At 44.8% G+C, this 25,678-nt stretch overlaps 1 protein-coding gene across 1 annotated transcript; it reads right to left on the bottom strand.

The window, feature by feature from the left end:
* Positions 1-201: 201 nt before the first annotated feature.
* fbxw4 (F-box and WD repeat domain containing 4) lies at positions 202-25,020 on the bottom strand. Its single transcript, XM_035754158.2, has 9 exons — positions 24,567-25,020; positions 23,465-23,560; positions 22,028-22,213; positions 21,647-21,779; positions 21,168-21,253; positions 11,265-11,330; positions 2,933-3,073; positions 581-722; positions 202-396 (listed from the first exon to the last, which is right to left on the bottom strand). Exons 1-9 carry the CDS (start codon positions 24,749-24,751, stop codon positions 265-267), a joined length of 1,167 nt encoding a protein of 388 aa, XP_035610051.1. The 5' UTR covers positions 24,752-25,020; the 3' UTR covers positions 202-264.
* Positions 25,021-25,678: the final 658 nt, after the last annotated feature.

The raw sequence follows: 25,678 nt of genomic DNA, 5'->3' as shown, positions 1-25,678 counted from the left end.
TGTCTGTGGGCCTCCAGGCCACTGGATTAGTTCTGTAACAACAGGTTATTGCATGCCCTCTAGTCCAGGATCTGTGTTGCCCTGGCAGAGGTTAATATGTTGGTATCAGTGTGGCGTATCCCCATATTTGATATTTCATGCATGAACATTCCCAACGGTCTTTCTAGCTCAGTGTTCCAGTTATTACAGAGAATGAAGCCATTTACTGTCAAAAACATTGAATTTATTGTTTTAAATCCTAACAGCTGTCTGTGGGAGTGGGTGTTATCTGCGAGGCCGGGGGCCCTGTTTGAAGTCAAGAGAGTGCAGTGCTGTGGCGAGGGCAGCGTACAGGTGAGAGGTGTTGAAACGCAGGCAGTACACTGGGCTACTCACAGCAGAGGACAGCTGGAACATCTGTGGCAAGGACAACCACAGTCATAAATGGCACTCACCCACACACATTCGATTCCATACACACACACACACACACACACACACACACACACACACACACACACACACACACACACACACACACACACACACACACACACACACACACACACACACACACACACACACACACACACACACACACCTCTAAGCAGCGGGTTTGCCGCTTATCCCACGTCCGTATGACGCCATAGTAAGAGGAGCCACTGGCAATCATGTGATTCCCATCCGTCTGGATGCAGTAGAGGGCACTGTCGTGAGGCTCCTCCCACTCCATGACACACTTCCTGTTGGGATAGGAGGAAATGACATCAGAGAATGTTCAGAAAAAGTAGACATCAGTTTAATTTGAAATACAGCATGACAGCAATACGGCATTCATTTTGTTCAACTAACGTTGATGAGCTATGTTAAAAGGTCCACTGCAACACAGTGCAGAGTGTGACTGGATTTAGGAAAGTGCACTCTGAAGAATTTTAAAGAAGGCAAATGTCTGTGTGCATGTTATGAGGAAGTTACGTTTTGTATGTTGGCGTGCGTTTTGTGAGGATGCTGAAACTTCCTCTGTTGTTAACGGAAAGGCGCTGGGGTATTGGAGCGCTGGCTGGGGAAAGAGGTGGTGGTAGGGGAAGTATTTTGGGGGTTCTGCCAATAGAGATCGATCATCCATTAGAGCCTCATCAATAAGTGATGCACAGGGGCCGAGAGCAGACAGAAGGGCAGATGTCTGGAGTCCCTCTCACAAGTATGCACATACGCAAATACACAAGGGCGCACATACAGATAGGCTTACAGGCTTACACACACACACACACACACACACACACACACACACACACACACACACACACACACACACACACACACACACACACACACACACACACACACACACACACACACACACACACACAGTCTGTTCGTCCTCATTTTAGCAATCCAATGAGTGCAAGCTCAATTCCCTGTAATTAACCAGGTTTCCATCCAACCAATTAATTACCTGACACATAAAAAAAAAAAACTCACGGCAACAAGTCAATTTGATGTAAACCTAGCTAGTGGGTACTAAAGGGTTGAGAGACACCACCAGATATCGACAAATATAGCACCGATTCAACCAGACTCAAAGGAGGGTCGCCATCACAAGTCTACTTTGCCTGTCGTGGCATTTGAGGTAAAGACATAAAATAACATTGTGCGTGTCTGAGAGTTTGAGCTGAGTCGGTTTCTCAGAGTGTGTTTTTCTGGGACAATTTGAGACAAGAGTGCATGAGGTAGACTAGGCCAATTGGGCTGACTCCTCTTTCTCTCTTTTTCCCTCTCTCTGCCAAACCTATAGCCGACGTGGTGTGTGGTTAGTCGGACGAGGTGAGAATGCAACAGTTTGTGAACAAAATGCATACACACTGACCATTTCACCCAGAGAATGTCACAGCCACGACACAAAAACATAACTAAATAAGACAATACCACATTGCATGAGAAAACTATTTGCCATGACCCAATTACAAAAAGCCACACTATAAATACAAAGAAACAACCCCAAAAAGATGATGCAATGACCCAACACACAAAAACACAAAACTCACATATTCAACAAGACCATGAGATGATAAAAGACACTACGTACATCCCAACAACACTACACAACATAAAGCCATAATAAGAGACAACACCAAGACAACACTGTATTTCAGACAGAGAACAAAGTGTGTATGTGTGTTGGGCATGTGTTTTTGTCCGCTGGTCAGTTACACTCAAGGCGTCTGCGAGACTCAAAGTCCTGCTTTCAGCGGGAACCCAAGGTCCACACACCCTGCACCACCTCACTGTCCCAGGGAGCCTCCTGGTGGTGCTGTGTGTGTGAATTATTGATGTCTAAAGAGGGACCCCCTCCCAGCCCAGCCCCCCCGTTCAACTCCCCAGAGCTAACTGACAATCAGCTCTTATTTGTGTTACTTGACTGACCCACGCCACACACACACACACACACACACACACACACACACACACACACACACACACACACACACACACACACACACACACACACACACACACACACACACACATACACACAAACACACACACACACCGCACCCAAATAAAAAGGCACCCTCCCCTCTGATAGCAGGACCCTGCTTGGTTTGTAGTGGAAATGTGCAAGGGTCCGAATCATTCAGGTACCGCCCAGATTGGACTGGGTTGGAATATACTGTGCTCTTTCTTTTTGGAAGATGGAGTGGAGGGGAATGATTGGACTGTGTTGCTAGTGCTGTTATGTGTGCTGTGTTGACTCATAGCACGTGTGTAGATGTGTATGATGTAGCCGTGATGTTATTCTTGTTTTGGTATGGCTCAGAACGCCTCCCTGCCAATCATAATGCTTGATCGGAATCTACATTTTGACAATTTATACATAAATACGAACAAAATTATTGATTGACAGCTTAATATATGGACTAACTGACTGACGGCTGACTGATTGACGGTGTACCTGGGGCTGAGGCGAAGGTCCCAGGAGCGGATGTAGGTGTCATAGCCACAGGTGAGCAGCTGGACAGGCGACTCATAGACTATATCCAACACACCTGCACCCCGACGGAACTCTGAACCCAGACAACACAGCAGCTCACACCTGAGAGACAGGGAGAGGGAGGATGGAGAAATAGGGAGAAAGTAAGAAGAAAGATGAAGACAGAGACAGTTCAGGGGAAGTTCTGCACCTAAGATCACAGGCATGTTACACTGTATCAATACTATAAATGCCTGCTGGCCACTGACTACTAATATGTCCAATACAGGATGTCCTTGGTGCTTCAAATGAGGATGTGCAGTTTTCACTTACGCCCCTAAGCAACCATGAATAATAAATGGAGCCCCTACTCATTGATGTAAGGTATAACTCACCTTAACCCACAGTGAGATGGATAAAACACTATTTCCACCTGTCTCGGTCTTTATAGCGATCCTTGATACACCCCTAAGCTCTCTGTGTGTATCTTTATATTCCCATATACTACCATTCTCTCTCCATCTCTATATTCCCAATCCCACTGGCTCCAGACCACCCAGAGGAGATCAAAGTCAACACCTCTCTATCTGGGAGAGGGCTCTGAGACTGATTACAGGGATCCCCCCACGCTACAACACCAGGATGGTGAGGTGTGTGTGTGAGAGAAAGAGAGAGAATGAGCGAGAGAGAGAAAGAAAGAGAATGAGAGAGAGAGAGAAGACATCGTGGTGTATGAATGCACAAAGGATGTGTAAGGTGTGTGTATGGGCAGTACCATGCTCTTGTGATCACAGTCCTCCGTTGGCTGCCCACTCGGCGGCTCTGATTCTTGGAGAATAACTTGCCCTCCGCAGGGCGGATTATTGCAGAATAACTGTCTCTTTGTTGCGGTTTAATTCCCTCCATGACCGTGACTGTGTGTTACTCGCAGACCTTTGATACCTGCTCCCTAGCAACCATTTAAAGGAGGCCACTGGCCCTGGTGACCGCACTCCCTCCCCCTTCTCGCTCGTGCCCCCACTGCTCCAAACACCAGGGGCAGACTAGTAATCCGCTAGCCTCACCCCAGGGGGCCATCTTATTGGACGAGGGCTTTCCCCACGTGGCGTCTTATTGGACGAGAGCTTTCTCAGAGCTGGGGTCTAAGCCTGGCCAATGGGGAGTCCGTGATGGGGCTCTCTCTCTGGGATATGTGTCTGTGTGGGGTACCGATCCCTCATTTTCTTTTTACTGCTAAAACCCTGAGCTTAACGCATGTTGGACAAAGAACACCTATACCACTCAAGCCACATGTGAATAATTGACTCATAACTCAAATGTGTCTTATAGATAGCCCCTACACAACTCAACCGACAAGGCAATAGGCCAATCAAGTCGTTATCTAAATACAATGTCTCACAGACAAACCCAATTGTGCTGATCGCACTCAAGGTCTTCGTGGCCCTCTAAAAATGTCAAACACCAAGGTGAGACGCTAAAAATCCAGATCCCTGAAAGCGGTCTTCACATCTGCGTCGAGAACTTAAAGCCATAATAGCACTGTGCGGTGGATGGCGAGCAGCAGAACAGCCGGGATTGTCAAATTGTTAGGTCACCACTTTTATGAGCCTCAGGAAAATTACAGGACGGAGCAAACCATATAATCTGTCAGAAGGACTGTATCTGCTAGTGCGGCTGCCGCTTGCCTTTGAGCTGCGGCTTGATTGTGTGATCTGACAATCTCATGTCTGGGTCCACACCATCACATACTTGTGTCTGGTCCAAAGCATGCCTGAGTGGGATGTTACATGGGTTGAGTCTATGAAATAAACCCGACGAGTCGTTACTGTCACATACCTACCTGAGTCTGTCCGAATGTAGCCTGTCACATTCTTGAGTCTGTGAAATCACAGGGAGTCAATACCGTCACATGTTAGAGTCACTGTAGAATAGCTAAGACTCCATCTTACACCAGAAAGTGGTATATATATATATATATACAGTTGAAGTCGGAAGTTCACATACACTTAGGTTGGAGTCATTAAAACTTTTTTTTCAACCACTTAACAAACTATAGTTTTGGCAAGTAGGTTAGGACATCTACTTTCTGCATGACACAAGTAATTTTCCAACAATTGTTTACAGACAGATTACAGATTATTTCACTTATAATTCACTGTATCACAATTCCAGTGGGTCAGAATTTTACATACACTAAGTTGGCTGTGCCTTTAAACAGCCTGGAAAATTCCAGAATATGATGTCATGGCTTTACAAGCTTCTTATAGGCAAATTTACATAATTTAAGTCAGTTGGAGGTGTAACGGTGGATGTATTTCAAGGCCTACCTTCAAACTCAGTGCCTTTTTGCTTGACATCATGGGAAAATTAAAAGAAATCAGCCATGACCTCAGAAAAAAAATTGTAGACCTCCACAAGTCTGGCTCATCCTTGGGAGCAATTTCCAAACGCCTGAAGGTACCACGTTCATATGTACAAACAATAGTACGCAAGTATAAACACCATGGGACCACGCAGTCGTCATACCGCTCAGGAAGGAGACGCGTTCTGTCTCCTAGAGATGAACGTACTTTGGTGCGAAAAGTGCAAATCAATCCCAGAACAACAGCAAAGGACCTTGTGAAGATTGCTCCTAATCTCAGTTTGTTACCTGTATAAAAGACACCTGTCCACAGAAGCAATCAATCAATCAGATTCCAAACTCTCCACCATGGCCAAGATCAAAGAGATCTCCAAGGATGTCAGGGACAAGATTGTAGACCTACACAAGGCTGGAATGGGCTACAAGACCATCGCCAAGGAGCTTGGTGAGAAGGTGACAACAGTTGGTGCAATTATTCGCAAATGAACTGTCAATCTCCCTCGGCCTGGGGCTCCATGCAAGATCTCACCTCGTGGAGTTGCAAATGATCATGAAAACGGTGAGGAATCAGCCCAGAACTACAAGGGAGGATCTTGTCAATGATCTCAAGGCAGCTGGGACCATAGTCACCAAGAAAACAATTGGTAACACACTACGCCGTGAAGGACTGAAATCCTGCAGTGCCCGCAAGGTCCCCCTGCTCAAGAAAGCACATATACATGCCCGTCTAAAGTTTGCCAATGAACATCTGAATGATTCAGAGGAGAACTGGGTGAAAGTGTTGTGGTCAGATGAGACCAAAATGGAGCTCTTTGGCATCAACTCAACTCGCCGTGTTTGGAGGAAGTGGAATGCTGCCTATGACCCCAGGAACACCATCCCCACCGTCAAACATGGAAGTGGGGCCTCCCGGGTGGCGCAGTGGTTAAGGGCACTGTACTGCATAGGGATGTCCTTGTCTCATCGCGCACCAGCGACTCCTCTGGCGGGCCGGGCATAGTGCGCGCTAACCAAGGTTGCCAGGTGCACTGTGTTTCCTCCGACACATTGGTGCGGCTGGCTTCCGGGTTGGATGCGCGCTGTGTTAAGAAGCAGTGCGGCTTGGTTGGGTTGTGTGCCGGAGGACGCATGACTTTCAACCTTCGTCTCTCCCGAGCCCGTACGGGAGTTGTAGCGGTGAGACAAGATAGTAGCTACTAAAAACAATTGGATACCACGAAATTGGGGAGAAAAAGGGGTAAAAAAAATAATTCAAACATGGAGCTGGAAACATGAGTTGGGGATGTTTTTCTGCGGAGGGACAGGACAACTTCACCGCATCAAAGGGACGATGGACGGGGCCATGTGGCCTAGCCAGTCTCCAGACCTTAATCCCATAGAAAATCTGTGGAGGGACCTGAAGGTTCGAGTTGCCAAATATCAGCCTCGAAACGTTAATGACTTGGAGAAGATCTGCAAAAAGGAGTGGGGCGACAAAATCCCTCCTGAGATGTGTGCAAACCTGGTGGCCAACTACAAGAAACGTCTGACCTCTGTGATTGCCAACAAGGGTTTTGCCACCAAGTACTAAGTCATGTTTTGCAGAGGGGTCAAATACTTATTTCCCCTCATTAAAATGCAAATTAATTTATAACATTTTTGACATGTTTTTCTGGATTTGTTTTGTTGTTATTCTGTCTCCCACTGTTCAAACAAACCTACCATTAAAATTATAGACGGATCAATTCTTTGTCAGTGGGCAAACGTACAAAATCAGCAGGGGAAAAAATACTTTTTTCCCTCACTGTATATCCACAGTAAAACGAGTCCTATATCAACATAACCTGAAAGGCCGCTCAGCAAGGAACAAGTCACTGCTCAAAAACCGCCATAAAAAAGCCGGACTACGCTTTGCAACTGCACATGGGGACACATGGAGAAATGTCCTCTGATCTGATGAAACAAAAAGAAAACTGCTTGGCCATACTGACCATCGTTATGTTTGGAGGAACAAGGGGGAGGCTTGCAAGCCGAAGAACACCATCCCAACCGTGAAGCATGGGGGTGGCAGCATCATGTTGTGGGGGTGCTTTGCTGCAGGAAGGGCTGGTGCACTTCACAAAATAGATGGCATCATGAGGGTGGAAAATTATGTAGATATATTGAAGCAACATCTCAAGACATCAGTCAGGAAGTTAAAGCTTGGTTGCAAATGGACAATGACCATGTCATACTTCCAAAGTTGTGGCAAAATGGCTTAAGGACAACAAAGTCAAGTATTGGAGTGGCCATCACAAAGCCCTCACCTCAATCCGATAGAAAATTTGTGGGCAGAACTGAAAAATCATGTGCGAGCAAGGCCTACAAACCTGACTCAGTTACACCAGCTCTGTCAAGAGGAATATTGTGGGAAGCTATTGTGGGAAGCTATTGTGGGAATATTGTGGGAAGCTATTGTGGGAATATTGTGGGAAGCTTATGGAAGGCTACCCGTAAAGTTTGACCCAAGTTAAACAATTTAAAGGCAATGCTACCAAATGCTAATTGAGTGCATGTAAACTTCTGACCCACTGGGAATGTGATGAAATAAATAAAAGCTGAAATAAATAATTCTCTCTACTATTATTCTAACATTTCACATTGTTAAAATAAAGTGGTGATCCTAACTGACCTAAGACAGGGAATTTTTACTTGGATTAAATGTCAGGAATTGTGAAAAACTGAGTTTAAATGTATTTGACTATGGTGTACGTAAACTTCTGACTTCAACTGTATATATATTTTTTAAGATGCTACTAGATCCATAAAAACAGGTAACATTTAGTACAAGTTAGTTAATACTATTCTGTAGCTGATTTGATTGAATGACGAAAGGAAATATGAGGGTGTGCGCTCCGGCTAGGATGAATAGTGGCTGGTGCATGAGAGAAAAAAAATCTGTAGCGAAAAGTTAGTCGTACTCAAACCATGAAAAGGAAAAACCCAAGGAGGCCGAGATGCAAAAATATACTTCATTTAATCCATGTTCGAGAAAATACAAAAGGTGAAAGTGAAAAGTGCTACATAGAAAAAGGAGCAAATGATTGCATGTCACCAAGGATGATGTCTACAATATGGACATGTGGGAGTTCAGAGATCAGTAAGGTGCACTTGGGAGATAGATCATATGGGCAGTATACTCCAGAGAGTGGAGAGAGGGAACTGCTGCTCTCACACCAATGTTCTGTGACCCCACTCAAACTACAGAGTAGCTAGTGCCACTGACCCTGGATGAGCCAGAATGTGGGACTTAACTAGGTGTGATATGGGGTTGACATGAGGCAAATCACATTCTCAGTAATTGAGGAAATTAACTGAAATTCGACTGAAATAAAATATTGAATGCTCATGTTTGTCTAAGGGGAAAATCGGTTTTCGGTTAATAAATAGTGAGAATTTGAGATAAAATGAAGCCCAACACTGAATTGATTTTGGAAGGTTAGTTGACTGTCCGCCATAGGGGGGACTGACTGACTGACTGTTATGAGAGAAGTGACTGTCTGCGATACACAGGGAGAATTAGTTAGTCCTGATTTAAGCCTATCTGGTCTCACTGCAGGAGTCAGGTTGGCTTTCGGGCCACACACACTCACACATATATACACAACCAGTTTGTGAAAGGAACCATGAATGAATTTACAGACTTTAAACAGGAGAAGCTAAGGGGATTCTCTCTTGGTGTTGGGGGGCTATAGAAAAGCAGTATGGGTGGGAGAGCTCTTGTAAGGTTAAGTCTGGTGTCTAAACTGGGCCTGGGGACGTCCGCGCTGGGAAACAGCCACTCCTCTGAAAGGATGTCAGACAGGTAGAGAAAGAGTCCTGCTGGGGTTTTCAGACCCTAAAACAAACAGTGGGGACTCAGGGAGCTGGGAGAACCGCGGGACACAGAACCGGGCAGGAATGTACGGGCAGAACAATGGCCACCTTTAAATGTCACACGCGTTCTCTCCAAAAACAATGCCCGTGCAATTTGTATAACAGGGCGACCTCCCAACGCAGACATTTAACCCCCGCTTTTCAGAGAGGAATGCCAGGAATCTGCCAGGCGATTGTGGGGCTCCTTTGACGGGAATCTCGGAGCGATGGTTGGGGTTCTTTGATGCTTTTTCCCTGTTTATCCACGAGCGAAGGCACCATGAAAAGTTGGGGTGCGCTCAAAAACGCCACTTGTGTGGGATCCCTCTGTATGGGTGATCATAGGCTTTGTGCTATCGAGATGAAAAAGACACAGAATTAATTGCAATGGGAGAAAAAAGAAATGTGTTAAATTAAATTAAAATCAAAGCCACAATGGGTGAATGGTCAAGGTTCCTTTGCCCCACATAAGTGGGAAGGTTCTGGTTTTGCATGGCAACACTTAGATGGGTCAACAAAGAGAAACTGATTTTTAATGAGCCTGTTATAGAATAAAGCCACGTCTGTCATAAAACAAGGACATGCTTCATTCAGGTCACGATTTCTTGAAAAAGAATTAAGAGTAAAATAGTTGTTTTGTGAAACTAGATTAATCACATAAAGAACACAGACAGAACAAATATCCCTTTCTTCCTCCCCTAGTCTCCCTCTCTCCCCCTTTTTCTCCATCTATATTTCTTCACCTCTTTCCCTCTCTTAAAGAAAGTGGCAGTCCATGACCTGAGCATCAGCATCTTTGATCTCAGTCACATCCTGTGCCACTATTTTCCATCCTCGGATGACAAGTCATTTCTGGAATCAGCAACATGTTGTGGTTCCTGTCTTGTTCAGATCCTGATGCACTCAGCTGTTTGGTGCTGCAGGTGTAACGGTGTCTTGGTTGTGATCTTTTCTCTCTGATGTGTCTGCTGTCAAAGGGAGTGTGGCCGCACTAATGCACAGGGTTGGGTTGGGATGCTGCTGGTAGTCTTAGGTTGGGGGGTGGATCGCGATGGTGGTGTGTCTGGAGAGGTTGAATATGTGCTCTATGTGTGTGGTGGGGTTGCTGTGTGTGTGTCTGTGTTTGTGTGTGCGCACGTGCATCTGAGATATGGGAAATAAGAGACCGTTACAGACAAACAGAGTACCCCCATAACCCTCATCCTGCTGTCATCGGTGTACAGTATGTGCCCTGCCCTCTCCCAGACCGCTTTTTGTACCTCAGCTGATTACCAGACAGGAAGTTACAGTGGGGGACACAGATCAGCCAGGCCACTTGTCCCAATCATCATACTACAGCAAAAACATACGATTTTCAGGCTTGGGACTTAAAATATTTACTCCTAAACTGAGAAAAAACCACAAACCACAATACCTGAATACTATTCTGCATGTACATACTGCACAAGGACATGTTGTTCATGTTTTCTAGCAAGAATGAGCTCTGGTACACTGTGTCAATATATTTTCGGAACACCTGCAACGCACAAATAACTTCCCCTCCCTTCTCCTCCCCTTCCCCCGTTTCCCCAGCTCAAATGTCCATGTCATTTGGAGCAGGAAGCGCCTTTCTCTGTCCGGCCCGGGACGTGTCAGAAGGTTTAATTCGGCAGGTAAAGCTGGGAATTACAGTGGCCTGTCAGGGCTGTATCAGGTTTAAGCTTGGGCTTTCAGTGCCAGGAATTCTCCCAGCCCTCCTTTGAACTTCTCAAAGCAAAGGCTTTTAGACGGGACGATGAAACAACAACTATCATTACAGCCAGGTTCCACTTTCACTGCCGTGATCAGTTATACTGACAGATGGGCTAGGATGGGAGGTCTTGGAATAGTTGGGTTGGTAAGAAGTGGGTTGGTAGGAATACTACTGGTGGACGATGAAGGGCTCAACTCTAAATTTCTATACGGTATAGGAATGTACTTAAAATGCTTGGTCATGGTGCACTGTTGTTTGTGGGTTGTGTGTGTGTAGTAAGTGGTGTGTAAAGTCTGTGTGAATCAGTGGAGTATGTATCTGTGTGTGTGTGTTGTGTAGTTAGTTACCTTTCAACATCCCAGATCCGCAGAGGAGAGAAGTTCGCACAGCAGGCCGTGCCAGTCACGAAGGAGCTGTGGAGGAGACAACAGCGGAACGTTTAGGAAAACTGGGAACACTGAGACACCTCAAAGGGCAAAGCTAAAGCGTGACACCCTCAACAGTCTCCGGTCAGAGACACACGTTTATTGTTTCAGTGGTGAGAGAGAAAAGAGGAGAAACTAAAACACTCCTTTGATTGGACTGACAGGTCGGAAGTAGTGGCCTAGGTATGCATGGGCGGCACAGGGGTGAAAGGAGAGGAGGGGTTGGAGGGGTGTAGTAGGGTCTGTGTGTAGAGGGTGGGGTGGGCCAAAGGGGAGAGGGGCAGTAGGGGGGCTTCTGTTAGCTCTGCCCAGGTCTGAGGCTTAGGGCCTCCTGCAGGTTTGACTGACAGGGGAAGGTCCAACACCCTGGGGCACAACCACCATTTGATTATCTTTTTACTTTCTTCTGTACCACTTATTCATTTACTATTTTTCCGTTTTACTTCACAGTTTCAGCATCAACTGCTTTCGCATCTCAAGAAAGAACGGCAGATCTCAAATCAAAAACAGCGGGATAGAATAGCCAGAGAGAAGGACAGAGAAGTAGACAGATAACTGTGTTGAAGCAGTGGTGGGTGGTTTGGTTGGCGTTTCTTCCTCTGACGGCTGGGTGGGTTGGCAATGGGGTAAGGGTGGCGTGGAGGCGCTTTGCGTTGAGACAGGGGTAACGAGGGGCGTGAGCGGGGCACGGGAGGGTGTACTGAGGCACAGGGGCAGCTGTCAGGCCCGTTAAGCGGAGAGGCCCGTTAGCAAAGCCCCCGTTAATTAGTGTTGGGTAAACTCATTTGGTCCAATCAGGGCGGCGGGCCCTCAGCGAGTATGACCTCTGAACCCTGGTGACACAAGATACAATAGGGTTAAGGTCACACTCGCTGCCTGGCCCTTATTACTCTCCATTACTCACATTACTCACCCCTCACTGGGCTCTGTTCTGCTGGGGGAGGAAGGGGGGTACACAGCACAGACATACAATGAACCGGTTCTGTCCTCCCGAGCACTGGCCTGATCTAGGGTCAGATCACTCACTGATATTATAGCTGCTAAGGTCAAAGCCTCTCTCGCCTGATGTGGGACAGGTTTCCCCTCCCTAAAACCCCTCACCCCCCAATCACCTCCCTGAGATCCTACTACCACCCCATCCTGAAATCACTCCCATCTCTGTAGCCTCCCAACCTTCTCCCTCTCCCTCTACTTCCCAGTCCACTCCTCATTATAAGGACATGCTGGGCCTCTGCTGCCGTTTGGGTAACCTCATCAGCTGGCTGCATTATCTAAGGGGCTGTGTGGCAGGGTCACACAAACTAACTCAGCCCCCATTGGGAACCCAGCCAAATGAACACACACACACAATCACAGACAAGCGCACACACATAATTACACACAGACAGAAACACGCACACTGAGCCCCTGCTGGGAGAAGAGCCCAACAGTACCAACATTGTTAGCTCCAAATCAACAAGCTGACCGCACAGGGTGCTCCACGCTTTCCCAAGACCACCGCAAACGCTCCACTTCTGTTAACCCATCCCCATTCTCAGCCCCAAAATCACTTCTAGTTTCCTAACAAAGAGGTGAACAACAGCCTGGTCTAGGAATCTAGCCCAACAAATGGCATGTTATGATAATTATTTCTCAGTTTTAATAGGGGATTCTCCAATTGCTTTCCTTAGAAATGAAAAAGGTTACCTATTTGAACCTGCTTGGAGTCAAACTGCAGTAAATCAAGTCCGAAAGTCAAACACATAGAAAGTACATTTAGTGTCAAACACCAGAAAGTAAATGTATGGACTTAGGAAGCAGAATTTGACTCTAGTGTTCTAATGATATGTCCGTTCTACAGCCTGTGGGTTAGGGGTGTACTTTGGTGTCGGGCTGCACATTCTAAACCACCAGTTTGGCTTTAGCATTTGGCTTGCATCACTAGTCACTACAAAAGGATACAATTTCCATGTGTAGGACTTTCAGCTTACTACCTAAACAGCTGTACTACACCAAATGGAACAACTACACTCCAGTCTTGCAACGTTTATTCTTCTGAGAGACAAGGGTAACAGATACGCACTGTCAGTTGAATTTCTCCTGGCACTATTGTAGCTTATGGCAAAATAGAAAAGTGAAGTGTATTTGCAAAATACAAAAAAGTGAAGCTTACTGTTTAAAATGGGATATGTGGCTATCTGACATCAAAATTAAATGTTACATTTGACCTGACTCCAATTCTTTCACCATTGCCAAAGATTGGCACCACTTTCGTGAAATTCAATGAATCCCACACAAACCTATCGCATGAACAACAATACTCCAAACAAAACAAGTAAGTCACCATTTATCTAAACTAAACCCCAGCCAATTACAGAAGAATAGGCTAAATAGCAGAGATGAACACAGACCATGCAGGCGCTGGGAATGTAGAGGCATGGCGATGGACTCCAGGGGCGATTTAGCTATGCCCCCTGCCCCCTTCTCCTCCCTCCTCCCCCCCTCTAGGCAAAAGAGGTTGTTAATTTGTTGCGCTTGACCCCCGGCTTTGTGCCCGCCGTGTATCTAGTTTGTAAAAAGTGCTTTTATCTGCTCTCTAAATATGTCTGAGCTCAAAGGGTTATGATGCTTTTATATCAGCCGGGAGGGGGACAATGGCAGGGGCTCGCCAAGACCCCCCCCCCTCCCCCCCAATACCCCACCCCCTTGGCCCTTTTGGCTTCTGTTTGTGTCCCCTCTGTCTGAGGTCACCAGGACAGCACCAGGACATTCCACACACAGCCCCTCTGCGCTGCTCTGCTCAGCCGGCTGGAACGGAACAGAACGGCCCGCCACCATGTATTGAAAACACAAAACACCATCCGGTCTCGCTATACTAACGGCTATCCTCCAACTAACAACAGCTAAACATTAAAGTTCAGATGATGTCGATTATGTGTCTAGTGGATTCCTATAATGGATTACAACAATAGACTATTTAGCAGACTCTTTTGTCCAAAGCAACTTACAGTCATCGTGCATGCGTACATTTTACATACGGGTGGTCCCGGAAATCGAACCAACTATGCTATGCTCTACCAGCTGAGGACCAATAGACAGACACAAATGAGGATTAATTCATTGTGGTTTGTGTCAGCTCAGCTCCGGTTCCCTTGAATGATCAGAGACCTTGTCACTCATCTTCTTCTCACTCAGAAACATGAAAGGAGCGACAGTCATTAGGATACTGGATTATAAGAACTAACATCCATTCAATTGACCATTGGACCATGTTGGCAAATTGAGGTCTGTGTGCAAAGAAACAAAACAAACATCAATGCTTTCAACAAACAATCAATTAAACCTAGACCATCCACGAGAAGAGGGATATTTCAATGTTGATAGAACACAATTAATGAAATCAATAACAGAATCTGATATACCAACCCATGTTGACTGGGCAGTTGTATCATTAACCCAATTTATGCCATGATGTCGATCACGAGTAGTGTTGTTTCCATTCTGTACATTGAACAGCAGGCCTAGTCTCTCAGGTAGAGCAAGTGAACCTGAGGAACACCTGTATGAGGTGGTGTGTAATGAGAGGCCTGTGTGAGTTGTGTATGTGTGTGTTTGTCAGGTATGTCTGAGGTGCTAGTATGTGTATGTCTGTAAAATGACTTTGAGCAGTGTGTGCACGCGTGTGTGTGTGTGTATGAGGTGGGCACATGGGTATGTGTTTGAAGTAGCTTAGGAGTGCCTGTGTGTAAATTTGTGGTACCGTATGTCTGTGGAATGTGGGTGTCAGGTGTGTGTGGGTGTGTGTGTGTGTGTGTGTGTGTGTGTGTGTGTGTGTGTGTGTGTGTGTGTGTGTGTGTGTGTGTGTGTGTGTGTGTGTGTGTGTGTGTGTGGGTGTGTGTGTGTGTGTGTGTATAATGAGTGGTTCAGAGGAGCTGTGATTATTCTTGCCTCCTGCAGTGTGGGTCCTCCGGCTCTGTGGGCCCCAGAGAAAGCGCCCTGTATTTAGCGTGTGGGAATGCACATTCTGCCCCTTATCGCTGCATTGTTGCAGCCTCTCTCTTTTCTTCTCTTTTTTTAACTAATTGAATTCTTGACTCCTGAGCCACAGGCCGAGCCTGTGAGAGACGAAAGAGAAAGACATGAATTTCAGGCTTTTTCTTGCGGTTGAGTGGGGCAGAGCAGTGGGGGTAAAATCAGGGCTGGAGGGGGCGTCTCCCTGTACTTTGATACTAGAGGTCAGAGGTCAGCCTCCCTCCGTGGTGAGAAAGTGGCGAATCGGGGCGGTTTATCCAACAATCATTTTCTTTGGAAACGTTCAAAGGCATTGCCCCTGCAACATCTTTGTAGTTGTGCTTGAGGAATTCTAAACAAAACAAACCCAGAAAAAGCGCCCCTTTCTCACCTCTCCTCGGGGTAGCTTCTCCCTCCAGTGGCTTCCAGCCCCCTCCCCTTTACGAGTGGTCAGTATAGCCCCCCCCCCAATCTTGCCGACATACATTGTGTAACTGCATTTTGGCACTGAGAAATGGATTGATCTTATAGGCTCTTTGACACTGAGCGTCAAACCCTAATTGGTTCTTTGGAGTGGTCTGTTATTGGCTATTCCGTTCTGCTAACCCTGTAACACATGCACATAGGTGATACTCTGGGTGTGTGAGTGACAGATTTTGTGGCGAATCTCTTATGGAATACAGTTGGGTCATTCTCACAAAACAAAAAATTGATCCAAAAATTCTCAGGTGTCATTTTAAAATATTTACAAAATGTATATATCTTGGATCACTGAGATTAAGATCTGTACTTATCAATTTCATAATTATTACTATGTTTTTTTGATCAGATATTATGCATTCTACTAAAATTTCCACAAAATTCTCATTACGGCAACAGTCCAAAAAAAGAAATAAAGAAATCAATTCATCTTTTTAACATTCCTCCTCTAATGAAAAGGCCTGAGTTAAACATAACACTGAAAATGCACATATCATAAAATGATTAGAAAATGTAAGACCTTTTCCCAATTTGAGCTTTTTAGCCATTACAGTAATGAGAAGGCCAAGTGGGGTAAAGGGGGGTGTTTTGAGAATAAGAACCTCATTCTGGAGGCATATAAGCAAATGAATTAACTTAACTTTTACTACTCCTCTAGATGATGCATCACGGGTGGATAAAACTTTATATCAAAACTGATTGGAGTTTTTACAGGAACTTGAGAAAGTGTTACGTTAATGAGACATGTCCACAGACTCTGTGTTTGTACGTAATAAATATAATAGTTCAATGTAAACATTTTTAGGATTTATGGATAAACTATAGCAACACAGATTATTTTTCATGAGAATCACCCAGTTATCCGATTAACACCAGAGTTCCAGCCAATCCATTTATATTTGTAACAAAGAGTCGGACTTAAACCCTCAATAAAAACGCAGAGGTAACAATGGCAAGAATTCCCTAGGTGGGAGAAACCTTGCTTTCATTACATTGTTCCTAGACCATTTCCTTACTCTTCCTACAGAGCAGCAATACAACAGCAATACATAGTATCATCACACAATAAAACAACATATGGTACGAAATCCACTCAGTCGTGACTCCATGCTCTCTCCCATCGAACAGTGTGATCTGCCACGACAGCTCCAGTGCTCAACCTGTCCGGTCTTGTTGGCTCAAGCCTATTCGCAGGGCACTCCTCAGTCAACTACTAACCACCTGCCCGCTTCTTTATAATTCAAAGAAACTGTACTATAAGAGTGGAAAGAGAGGGTGAGAAAGGGAGAGAGGGAGAGAGAAAGACAGAGATAGAGACATGGTGGGAGAGTGGAAAGAGAGGGTGAGAAAGGGAGAGAGGGAGAGAGAAAGACAGAGATAGAGACATGGTGGGAGAGTGGAAAGAGAGGGTGAGAAAGGGAGAGAGGGAGAGAGAAAGACAGAGATAGAGACATAGTGGGAGAGTGGAAAGAGAGGGTGAGAAAGGGAGAGAGGGAGAGAGAAAGACAGAGATAGAGACATAGTGGGAGAGTGGAAAGAGAGGGTGAGAAAGGGAGAGAGGGAGAGAGAAAGACAGAGATAGAGACATGGTGGGAGAGTGGAAAAGCCAGCATTTAGACCCATGTCCGCCCTCATCCTCTCTCACTAATACTACAAGTCCTCATATCTAATGTGTAGTCTTGGTACAGTGACCCCTCTTACTCAATTGCTAGTCAATGACAGAAAACCTCTAGGACATGGATCCAACAGAGCCCAGTCCTATTCCATTCCAATAACCATGTGCCATATTTATAAAAATAAAAAATAAAAAAAATATATAGTGGGTTAACTGCCTTGTTCAGGGGCAGAATGACAGATTTTTACCTTGTCAGCTCGGGGATTCAATCCAGCAACCTTTCGGTTACTGGTCCAACGCTCTAACCGCTAAGCTACCTGCAACCCCAGGTAGCCTATATGAAGTGGGCCTCGGGACAGAGACAGTATCACACAGAGTGGCGTGGAAAGACATTCAATTGAGAAAAGCATGAAAGAAGGGGCCAGATCGGGGCCAGATCTACTGCTGGGATCAATCTCGCCCAAAGTAGGCAGGGACCAACACGGAGTCACATCAGCATTGGCATTTCAATGCAGCCACAATACACCTCTTTGTAATCCTTTAATAGACTTTGAGATGATATTTACTGGAAAACCCAAGAGAGAGAGATGGAAAAAGAGGGACACCAAGAGAGGAAGATTACAGAGAAAGGGGGGAATGGGAAGGATAAAGAGAGGGGAACATTTCGCCGCCCACAGCTTGAACACGAGGGTGAATATGAGAAAAGCAGCGACAGCGGCAGTGTAGCAGAGCGGGGGGATTCCATTCGCTGCTTCATTCTGTAGAATGACTGTGAGAAGGACATTTCTGGTAGAAGGACATTCTACTCCAAAATGAATGACACCATCTGAAATATAAGTTTCCCTTTAAAAGCATTATAATTTGTAGACCAACTGATGCAGCATAGCGGCTTTAAATAAATAGGCTGGAGCATGGTGTTGCCCATCCGCATTAGTCTCCGACTGAACATTTTAGAGGGTCTTATCTTGTCTGCAGCGACAACATTTTGCTGTTTTAAAGCTAATTTCCTGCAATTCTACACATTTTGCCTTGGGGCGAGAGACAACATTTTACCTCGGGGCGAGAGACGACATTTTGCCTCGGGGCGAGAGACGGCATTTTGCCTCGGGGCGAGAGACGACATTTTGCCTAGGGGCGAGAGACGACATTTTGCCTTGGGGCGAGAGACGACATTTTAAAGTTCTAAAGAGCGACTGCCTTTAAAAGCAACCTCTCTTTTTGAAAACAGCCTCTATGTGGCATCGATATGAGTCCGAATGTACTACAATGTGTAAATATGATCATTTTGATCATAATGTCAGTCTCGTCCAAAATGGCGATTTGCAAAACGCTAGGAAAAAATGGTGTGTCAAGGAATGAAGGGTACCGTAACAGTTTCCCTTGGTTTGGGTTTATTTCAATCCTGCCCACAGCTTGCAGCACACAAGTAATCATCAATTCGGAGTGCAGCTGATCGTAATGCCCATGTTCATACTGCCGCTGCTAAATTAATATAGGGCAAACGCTGCCATTGGGTAATATCAGTATAGTTGTGGTAGTACCGACCACAAAAGTGGATATGGTTAGAAGGGATTCAATTGGGCTGGGTCCCGCCGAGCCTGAGACCCGGCACCTACAGTACAATCAAAATGAGAGCCAGACAAAGCTGAGATCCGGTACCATTTGGTTATTTGAATTATCTGATGAAAAATTGTTGACCCCATTTAATATGCCACAGCTAACAACAAAAGAAAGCAACAGCAAAATCAGAAAACCCCATAGTAAAATAGTTTACCTATTCAATTGTTCAGCCTGTCACATTCTATGCGAAAAATTATATTCTTCTTGAGGCGCATTCAAATTGCAAGTGTCGCACTCAATATCATGACAGCATAACAGACATTGTTATGTGTGGCTTAGTTGGGAGAGCATGGCGCGTGCGACGCCAGGGTTGTGGGTTTGATTCCCATGTGAGACCAGCACGAAAATGTATGCACTCACCAGTGTAAGTGGTTCTGGATAAGAGCGTCTGCTACATGACTCAAATGTAACATTTAGAAAAGCAGCCCTAAAGTTGTAGCTACAGTATGGTACCAACACTACAGTTAGCCATTGCATGGCAGGCTGATCTCACACATCACACCAGCCCCGTCTCCTGCTGCACCCCCTACTCTTTAGATTCTGTGAGCGTAAAGCAGGGACAATTACATTTAAAACACAAGGAGCCCCTCCCGCCAAATCAAAAAAACATGCTGCTTCCACCATTTTGCTCCCTGTCGCTGTCAACTGTCATTTAAAACAAGATAAAACTCAAACTTTCAATGCCCCTAACTGACCCTTAACGGGTAAGCGATAGCACCTGGGTCATGCGACACAGTTGGTAGAGTAGAAAGGTCTACCATAACGAGCTAGGTTATTAGATTGATTTTGAGCCATTTCCTTATTAACAAGACCTGTGTCATGCAATCATTTTAAATTAATTGGCGATTTTAAATTAATTGGCAGTGCCATCACATGTAATATTTGACAAAGCACTGACTAAGCGATGACATCTCTCTCCTTGTATCCTCTTAGCTCCAGGAGTGATGAGGTTGCAAGGGGATAGGTGGGCTTATAGGTTTGTCAGCGAGTTGACACCTCGGTTCCAGGGGTCTATTAATTAACCAGGTCATTGGTCAGTGTGTGGAAGGAGCAGGTTTATTATGAGGGGGCAGCAGGCTGAGGCACGGTTGCTATTTCAGCCAGCAAATTGGAGAATTAATGATGTGGATAATCGCCCCATACTCTCAGATCTAAAGTTCTGGCTGAGCAGACAGGGCCACCGGGGCTCAATGTGAATGTGTGTGTCTGTGTGAGAGCAATATATACTGAAGGAGTGTGTGACAGAGCGATCGAGTGAGTTCATACTGTCTGTGGCTGTGTGTGTTTCTACAATAAAAGTGTGCGTGTGAAGTTGAGTTTATACCGAATGAATGTATGGCGGGGGTCAACGAGCAGAAACAGCCAGTCTCATTACAGTTTCAGTCTTCCAGGTCTACCTGAATAAATTCAAGTCAATTCATGGAAATGTAATGCATGAACAATCCACCCAGAAGATGATGGTGTCTCTGATTGCCTGAATTTAACAGAGTTGACCAGGGACCTGTCAGCCGAGGAGAGCTGCCCTTTGTTGCTGTGACTCATGGTGTTTCCACTCTGCGGCAGCGCTAAGGCCAGTTTGAAGGATCAGCTGCCTGCCGGTCTAGGGCAGGTGGTGAAGCAGGGATACTGTTACAGCCTTGTGCGTCTGTGTGTCATTAAGGGTGTGTGTGTGTGTTCGCTCTAGTGTGTGTATGTATGTGCTCGTGTACTTGCTTTCGTGTGTGTGAGCATCATTAAGTGTGTGGGTGTGTAGCTACATGGCTGAGCAATCAAAGGGCCTATGAAGGCAACCCCGCTTTGCCTTGATATCCTGTTTTTTCACCTCTCTCGATCCCTCTTTCACCGTTCCCCAGACCACCCGAGGGAAATAAATATTGTCCTATTCAGTAACAGAGGACAATGAACCCACCGCTCAGGTTAATCTAGCCCCAAACTCAACTAACACCCAAACCGGTAGCTGACAACTGTTTTTATGCCAATGGCATAACTGAAGTCAGGGTGTCGTACTGACTGATGGGGGTTGTCCGGGGGGGCAGGACTTTACCTTTTGTGCACTCATGTATGATGTTAGTGTAGCTGTTTGACTGTTTTGGGACATTCTAGGCATGTATATTACATACCTCTGTGTGGGACTAATAGCCACAGACCACACCCTGTCGTTCATAGGGATCGTGTCTCTGGGGCAGTTGGAAGACAAAGTCCAAATCTGAAAGGAAACATTAAGAAAATATGAACATTAAAACCATAGTTGTCTGTGGTTGACAGTACACCCTAATGTGCCACAGAAGTTGCGTTCCCACAGGCAACCCAATTCTGATATTTTCCCACTAATTGGTCTTTTGACCAATCACATCAGATCTTGTTCAGAGCTGATTGGTCTAAAGACCAATTAGTCAAAAAAAATGTCAGAATTGGGCTGCCTGTGTAAATGCAGCCAGGGTGGAACACACAGAGTTAATGATATCAATTTGTTTGCCAAGCTTGCATATGACACATACTTTGGTTGCCACCCAATGTGAAACTACAGTGGAGCCCTATTTCAGCCAGTATCATCTAAACAAACATACACATTTGGTGCTAGAATATTAGTGTGTCTCACCCGGGCTGTTCTGTCTCTGGAGCCGCTGACGATCAGTCCTCCTCTGCAGTCCAGGCAATTCACTTCCTGGTTGTGACCTGAGTACTCCATTGAGAACCCATTCCTCCTGTGGTGCACCAGGATCTTACCATCACTGAAAGAGGCAGATAATAGTTCACTATAACAGACATGAGTACATTAAGTGGAATGTGATATCTTTGACTGAGAGTGTGCTTCTATGGCCGTGGGTCTGCATTAGTGATGATGCTTCAATGACCTTTAGTTGAAGCATGTACACAGTAAGAATGGCAAGTGAGTATTGAAGCAACATGATAGACTGAACTTCAACCACTGATATTATTCCTTTCAGGAGTTTGAGTTAAGGTGATTACTGCTGATTACCTTCCTCCACTAACGAGGTGTGTGTCAGTCACAGCAAATCGACACACGTCTTCCAGGTGTCCTGAGAACAGAGCCATGGGGCTGCGCTGGAGCTTCCCTGTGTCCGGCCTCAGATGGTACGCTCCGATGTCTGCAGCCTGAGACAGATACAGCACATCCCCGTCTAGCTGTATCCATGGCAACAAGCTGTAGGGGGAACACACAATCAAATAATGGAAAATACTCTGACATACAGAACCAGTCAAAAGTTTGGACACACCTATTCATTCCAGGATGTTTTCTTTATTTTTACTGTTTTCTACATTATAGAATAATAGTGAATAAATCCAAACTATGAAATAACACATATGAAATCATGTAGTAACCAAATAAGTGTTAAACAAATCAAAATACATTTTATGAGGACCACCACAGGAAAGAAAGAGTTACCTCTGCTGCAGAGGACAAGTTCATTAGAGTTAACTGCACCTCAGATTGCAGCCCAAATAAATGCTTCACAGAGTTCAAGTAACAGACACATCTCAACATCCTGTTCAGAGGAGACTGCGTGAATCAGGCCTTCATGGTTGAATTGCTGTGAAGAAACTACTTCTAAAGGACACCAATAAGAAGAAAAAAGTTGCTTTGTTGCTTGGGCCAAGAAACACCAGCAATGGACGTTAGACCGTTGGAAATCTGTCCTTAGGTCTGATGAGTCCAAATTTGAGATTTTTTGTTCGAACCGCTGTGTCTTTGTAAGATGCAGTAGGTGAATGGATGATCTCTGCATTTGTTGTTCCCACCGTGAGGCATGGAGGAGGAGGTGTGATGGTGCTTTGCTGGTGACACTATCCGTGATGTATTTAGAATTCAAGGCACACACAACCAGCATGGCTACCACAGCATTCTGCAGCGATACGTCATCCATTCGGTTTGCGCTTAGTGGGACTATCATTTATTTTTCAACAGGACAATGACCCAACACACCTCCAGGCTGTTTAAGGGCTATTTGACCAAGAAGGAGAGTGATGGAGTGCTGCATCAGATGACCTGGCCTCCACAATCACCCAGATTGAGGTGGCACAATGACTAAAAGGAGAGCATGATTCTCTCTCTAGTTGAAACCTTGTGAATGGTAATCTAGGGATAGATCGTAAACCCACCATTGACTCTCTGGATAGTGCTTACTGGTACTCCTAATGAGCTTTTCAGCCCCAACATCTAGAACTATGAGCTATTCAGCAACCATTTTCCAATGTTTAATACCTTTTACTTGTATACAGCTTCATTAAAAAACTAACAATAACTCTTCAGGACCTCTTTTGCCATTTTTTCTCCCTAAACTTTCACCAGCCAATCCCTGTCGTGTGTTCAGTGGCGCAAGAGATGAGATGGATTAGGGAAACTCCTGAAACTACACTGTGGTGCCATGATGCCAAAACTCACATACACACTCACTTAATCCTCCATTTGAGCATGACTTCCTTTCTGCAGATCCCATGGCACCAGTTCTGAGATACCTTCACTCTGTCCTTCAGAGGGATGTGGGGATACCTGTAACATGGATAGTGATGTGATAACACAATTATAACCCTTGAAGAACACCACATAAATAAAACCTCCGAACGGACAATGCACACAAACAATGCCCAACAGGCGTAGAATTACAGCATAGCGTGCTGTATATTAGCAGATATGGTGTGAATATCACAAGGAATAGCAGGAGGCCTCAAATAGACCCATATTGTCATACTTGAACCCAACACTGTCGTCCAGAACACTAGCATATGTGTTCAAATGTGTTCAGGAGGCCTGTGCCAGAGAGGGTGGATGTGGGCTGGAGGAAACAGCCTGCTTCTCTCACAGAGCTGTGGGATGTGGTGTCCTGTAGCGCTCAGCAGGATTACCAAGTTTATTTACACTGCTGTTAGGCTGCATCTCAAAGGAGACCCATGGTTTGATAAGAGTGGCTGTCACTTTGGCATAAGTCGCTGTGCTGGGGGAGAAGGCAGTAATGCCAGAATGGCTCAGGTCCAATTCACAATGTTAGGTTCTCTAGAACAGTGTTTCTAGACCAGTCAGTCAGACTCAGGGCTTCCACGGCAGCAAGTGGGAAATAGGCTATATATATTTCACACAATGAATGTATCCTGACAAACAGTGTCGTCATGTCAACATAACTGCAGTCATTGGCCGATGATATTCTTCTAAGGATTATGTAGCACCATGACTGTGTGCAACAAGGAATGTGTTATTATGCAGCTACAACTTATTTGTAAACGCCGTTCAGATATCTACAGCAAGTAACCACGAGGCTATCTGTATGCGTTTTTACAACACATAAACGTTTTCCATGGGCACCATGCTGAAACAGTAGAGCCCATGTAGTGCATGCTACAGTGTTGCATAACTTTGCATCGAGAAGGATAGCGGTGTGAATGGTAACAACTGTAGCAAGCCGCGTGGAAGTAGATGTAAACAACTCTTGGGAAGTCATGATGCTTATCATGAAACGACCACTGTACCCTACTTATTGTACGAATAAAACAATATTTCTTACACATCTGCTCCTTGTCGTGTAATTCCAGTGTTTATTAACTCTTTTGCTATCTTCCTCCATACGGCGTCACGATTTGCAAAATGGTAAATTGTTTTGCAAACTTGAGAAAGGCGACTCAAAGACTTGTATTCCAAATATGACATAATGTGGTAGAGCACAACCTCTGGTAACTGGAATAAGAACATTGTAAGTTCGTATTGAAGGTTTCTCTTTTCCGTTTCTGTATTGCCCTGTATCTTTCTCTTGGTGTATTGCCTCTTCTATGGTAGTTCTTAAAAAAAGGTTTAATAGCGTTAAACAGTAATCCATGTTCTTAGAGCGCGTGAAAAGAGAAGATACAGGAAGCCATTCCAAAATAGTGACGAAAGATCACGTGGTGACGTTGTGCGACGTAATGACGTTTATATAAGTATATTTAAAATAAAATACAGTTGTATTTGTCACATGCGCTGAATACAACAGGTGTAGTGGACCTTACAGTGAAATGCTTACTTACAAGCCCATAACCAACAAAGCGGTTTAAAGAAAAATAAGTGTTAAGAAAAACAGAAATAAAAAGAACAAATAATTAAAGAACAGCAGTAAACAGTAGCGAGGCTAGATACATGGGGTACCGGCGCTCCAGTACTGCTTGCTGAAGAAAGAGACTGACAAACAGCTTCTATCTCAAGGCCATCAGACTGCAAAACAGCATTCACTAACTCAGAGAGGCTGCTGCCTTCACTGAGACCCAATGACTGGCCACTTCAATAAATGGATCACTCGTCACTTTTACAATGCCACTCTAAATAATGCCACTTTAATAATGTTTAATATCTTACATTACTCATATAAATATAAATATATATATATATATATATATATATATATATATATATATATATATATATATATATATATATATATATATATATATATATATATACTGTAATTTATACCATCTATTGCACTTTGCCTATGCCGCTCGGCCATCGCTCATCCATATACTTACATTCTACATATTCTCATTCACCGCTTTAGATTTATGTGTATTAGGTAGTTGTTGGGGAATTGTTAGATTACTTTTTAGATATTACTGCACTGTCGGAACTAGAAGTGCAAGCATTTCACTA

Source organism: Oncorhynchus keta, chromosome 36, assembly GCF_023373465.1.
Source record: "Oncorhynchus keta strain PuntledgeMale-10-30-2019 chromosome 36, Oket_V2, whole genome shotgun sequence".
NCBI lineage: Eukaryota > Metazoa > Chordata > Actinopteri > Salmoniformes > Salmonidae > Oncorhynchus > Oncorhynchus keta.
This window is presented reverse-complemented; position numbering and strand designations above follow the sequence as displayed.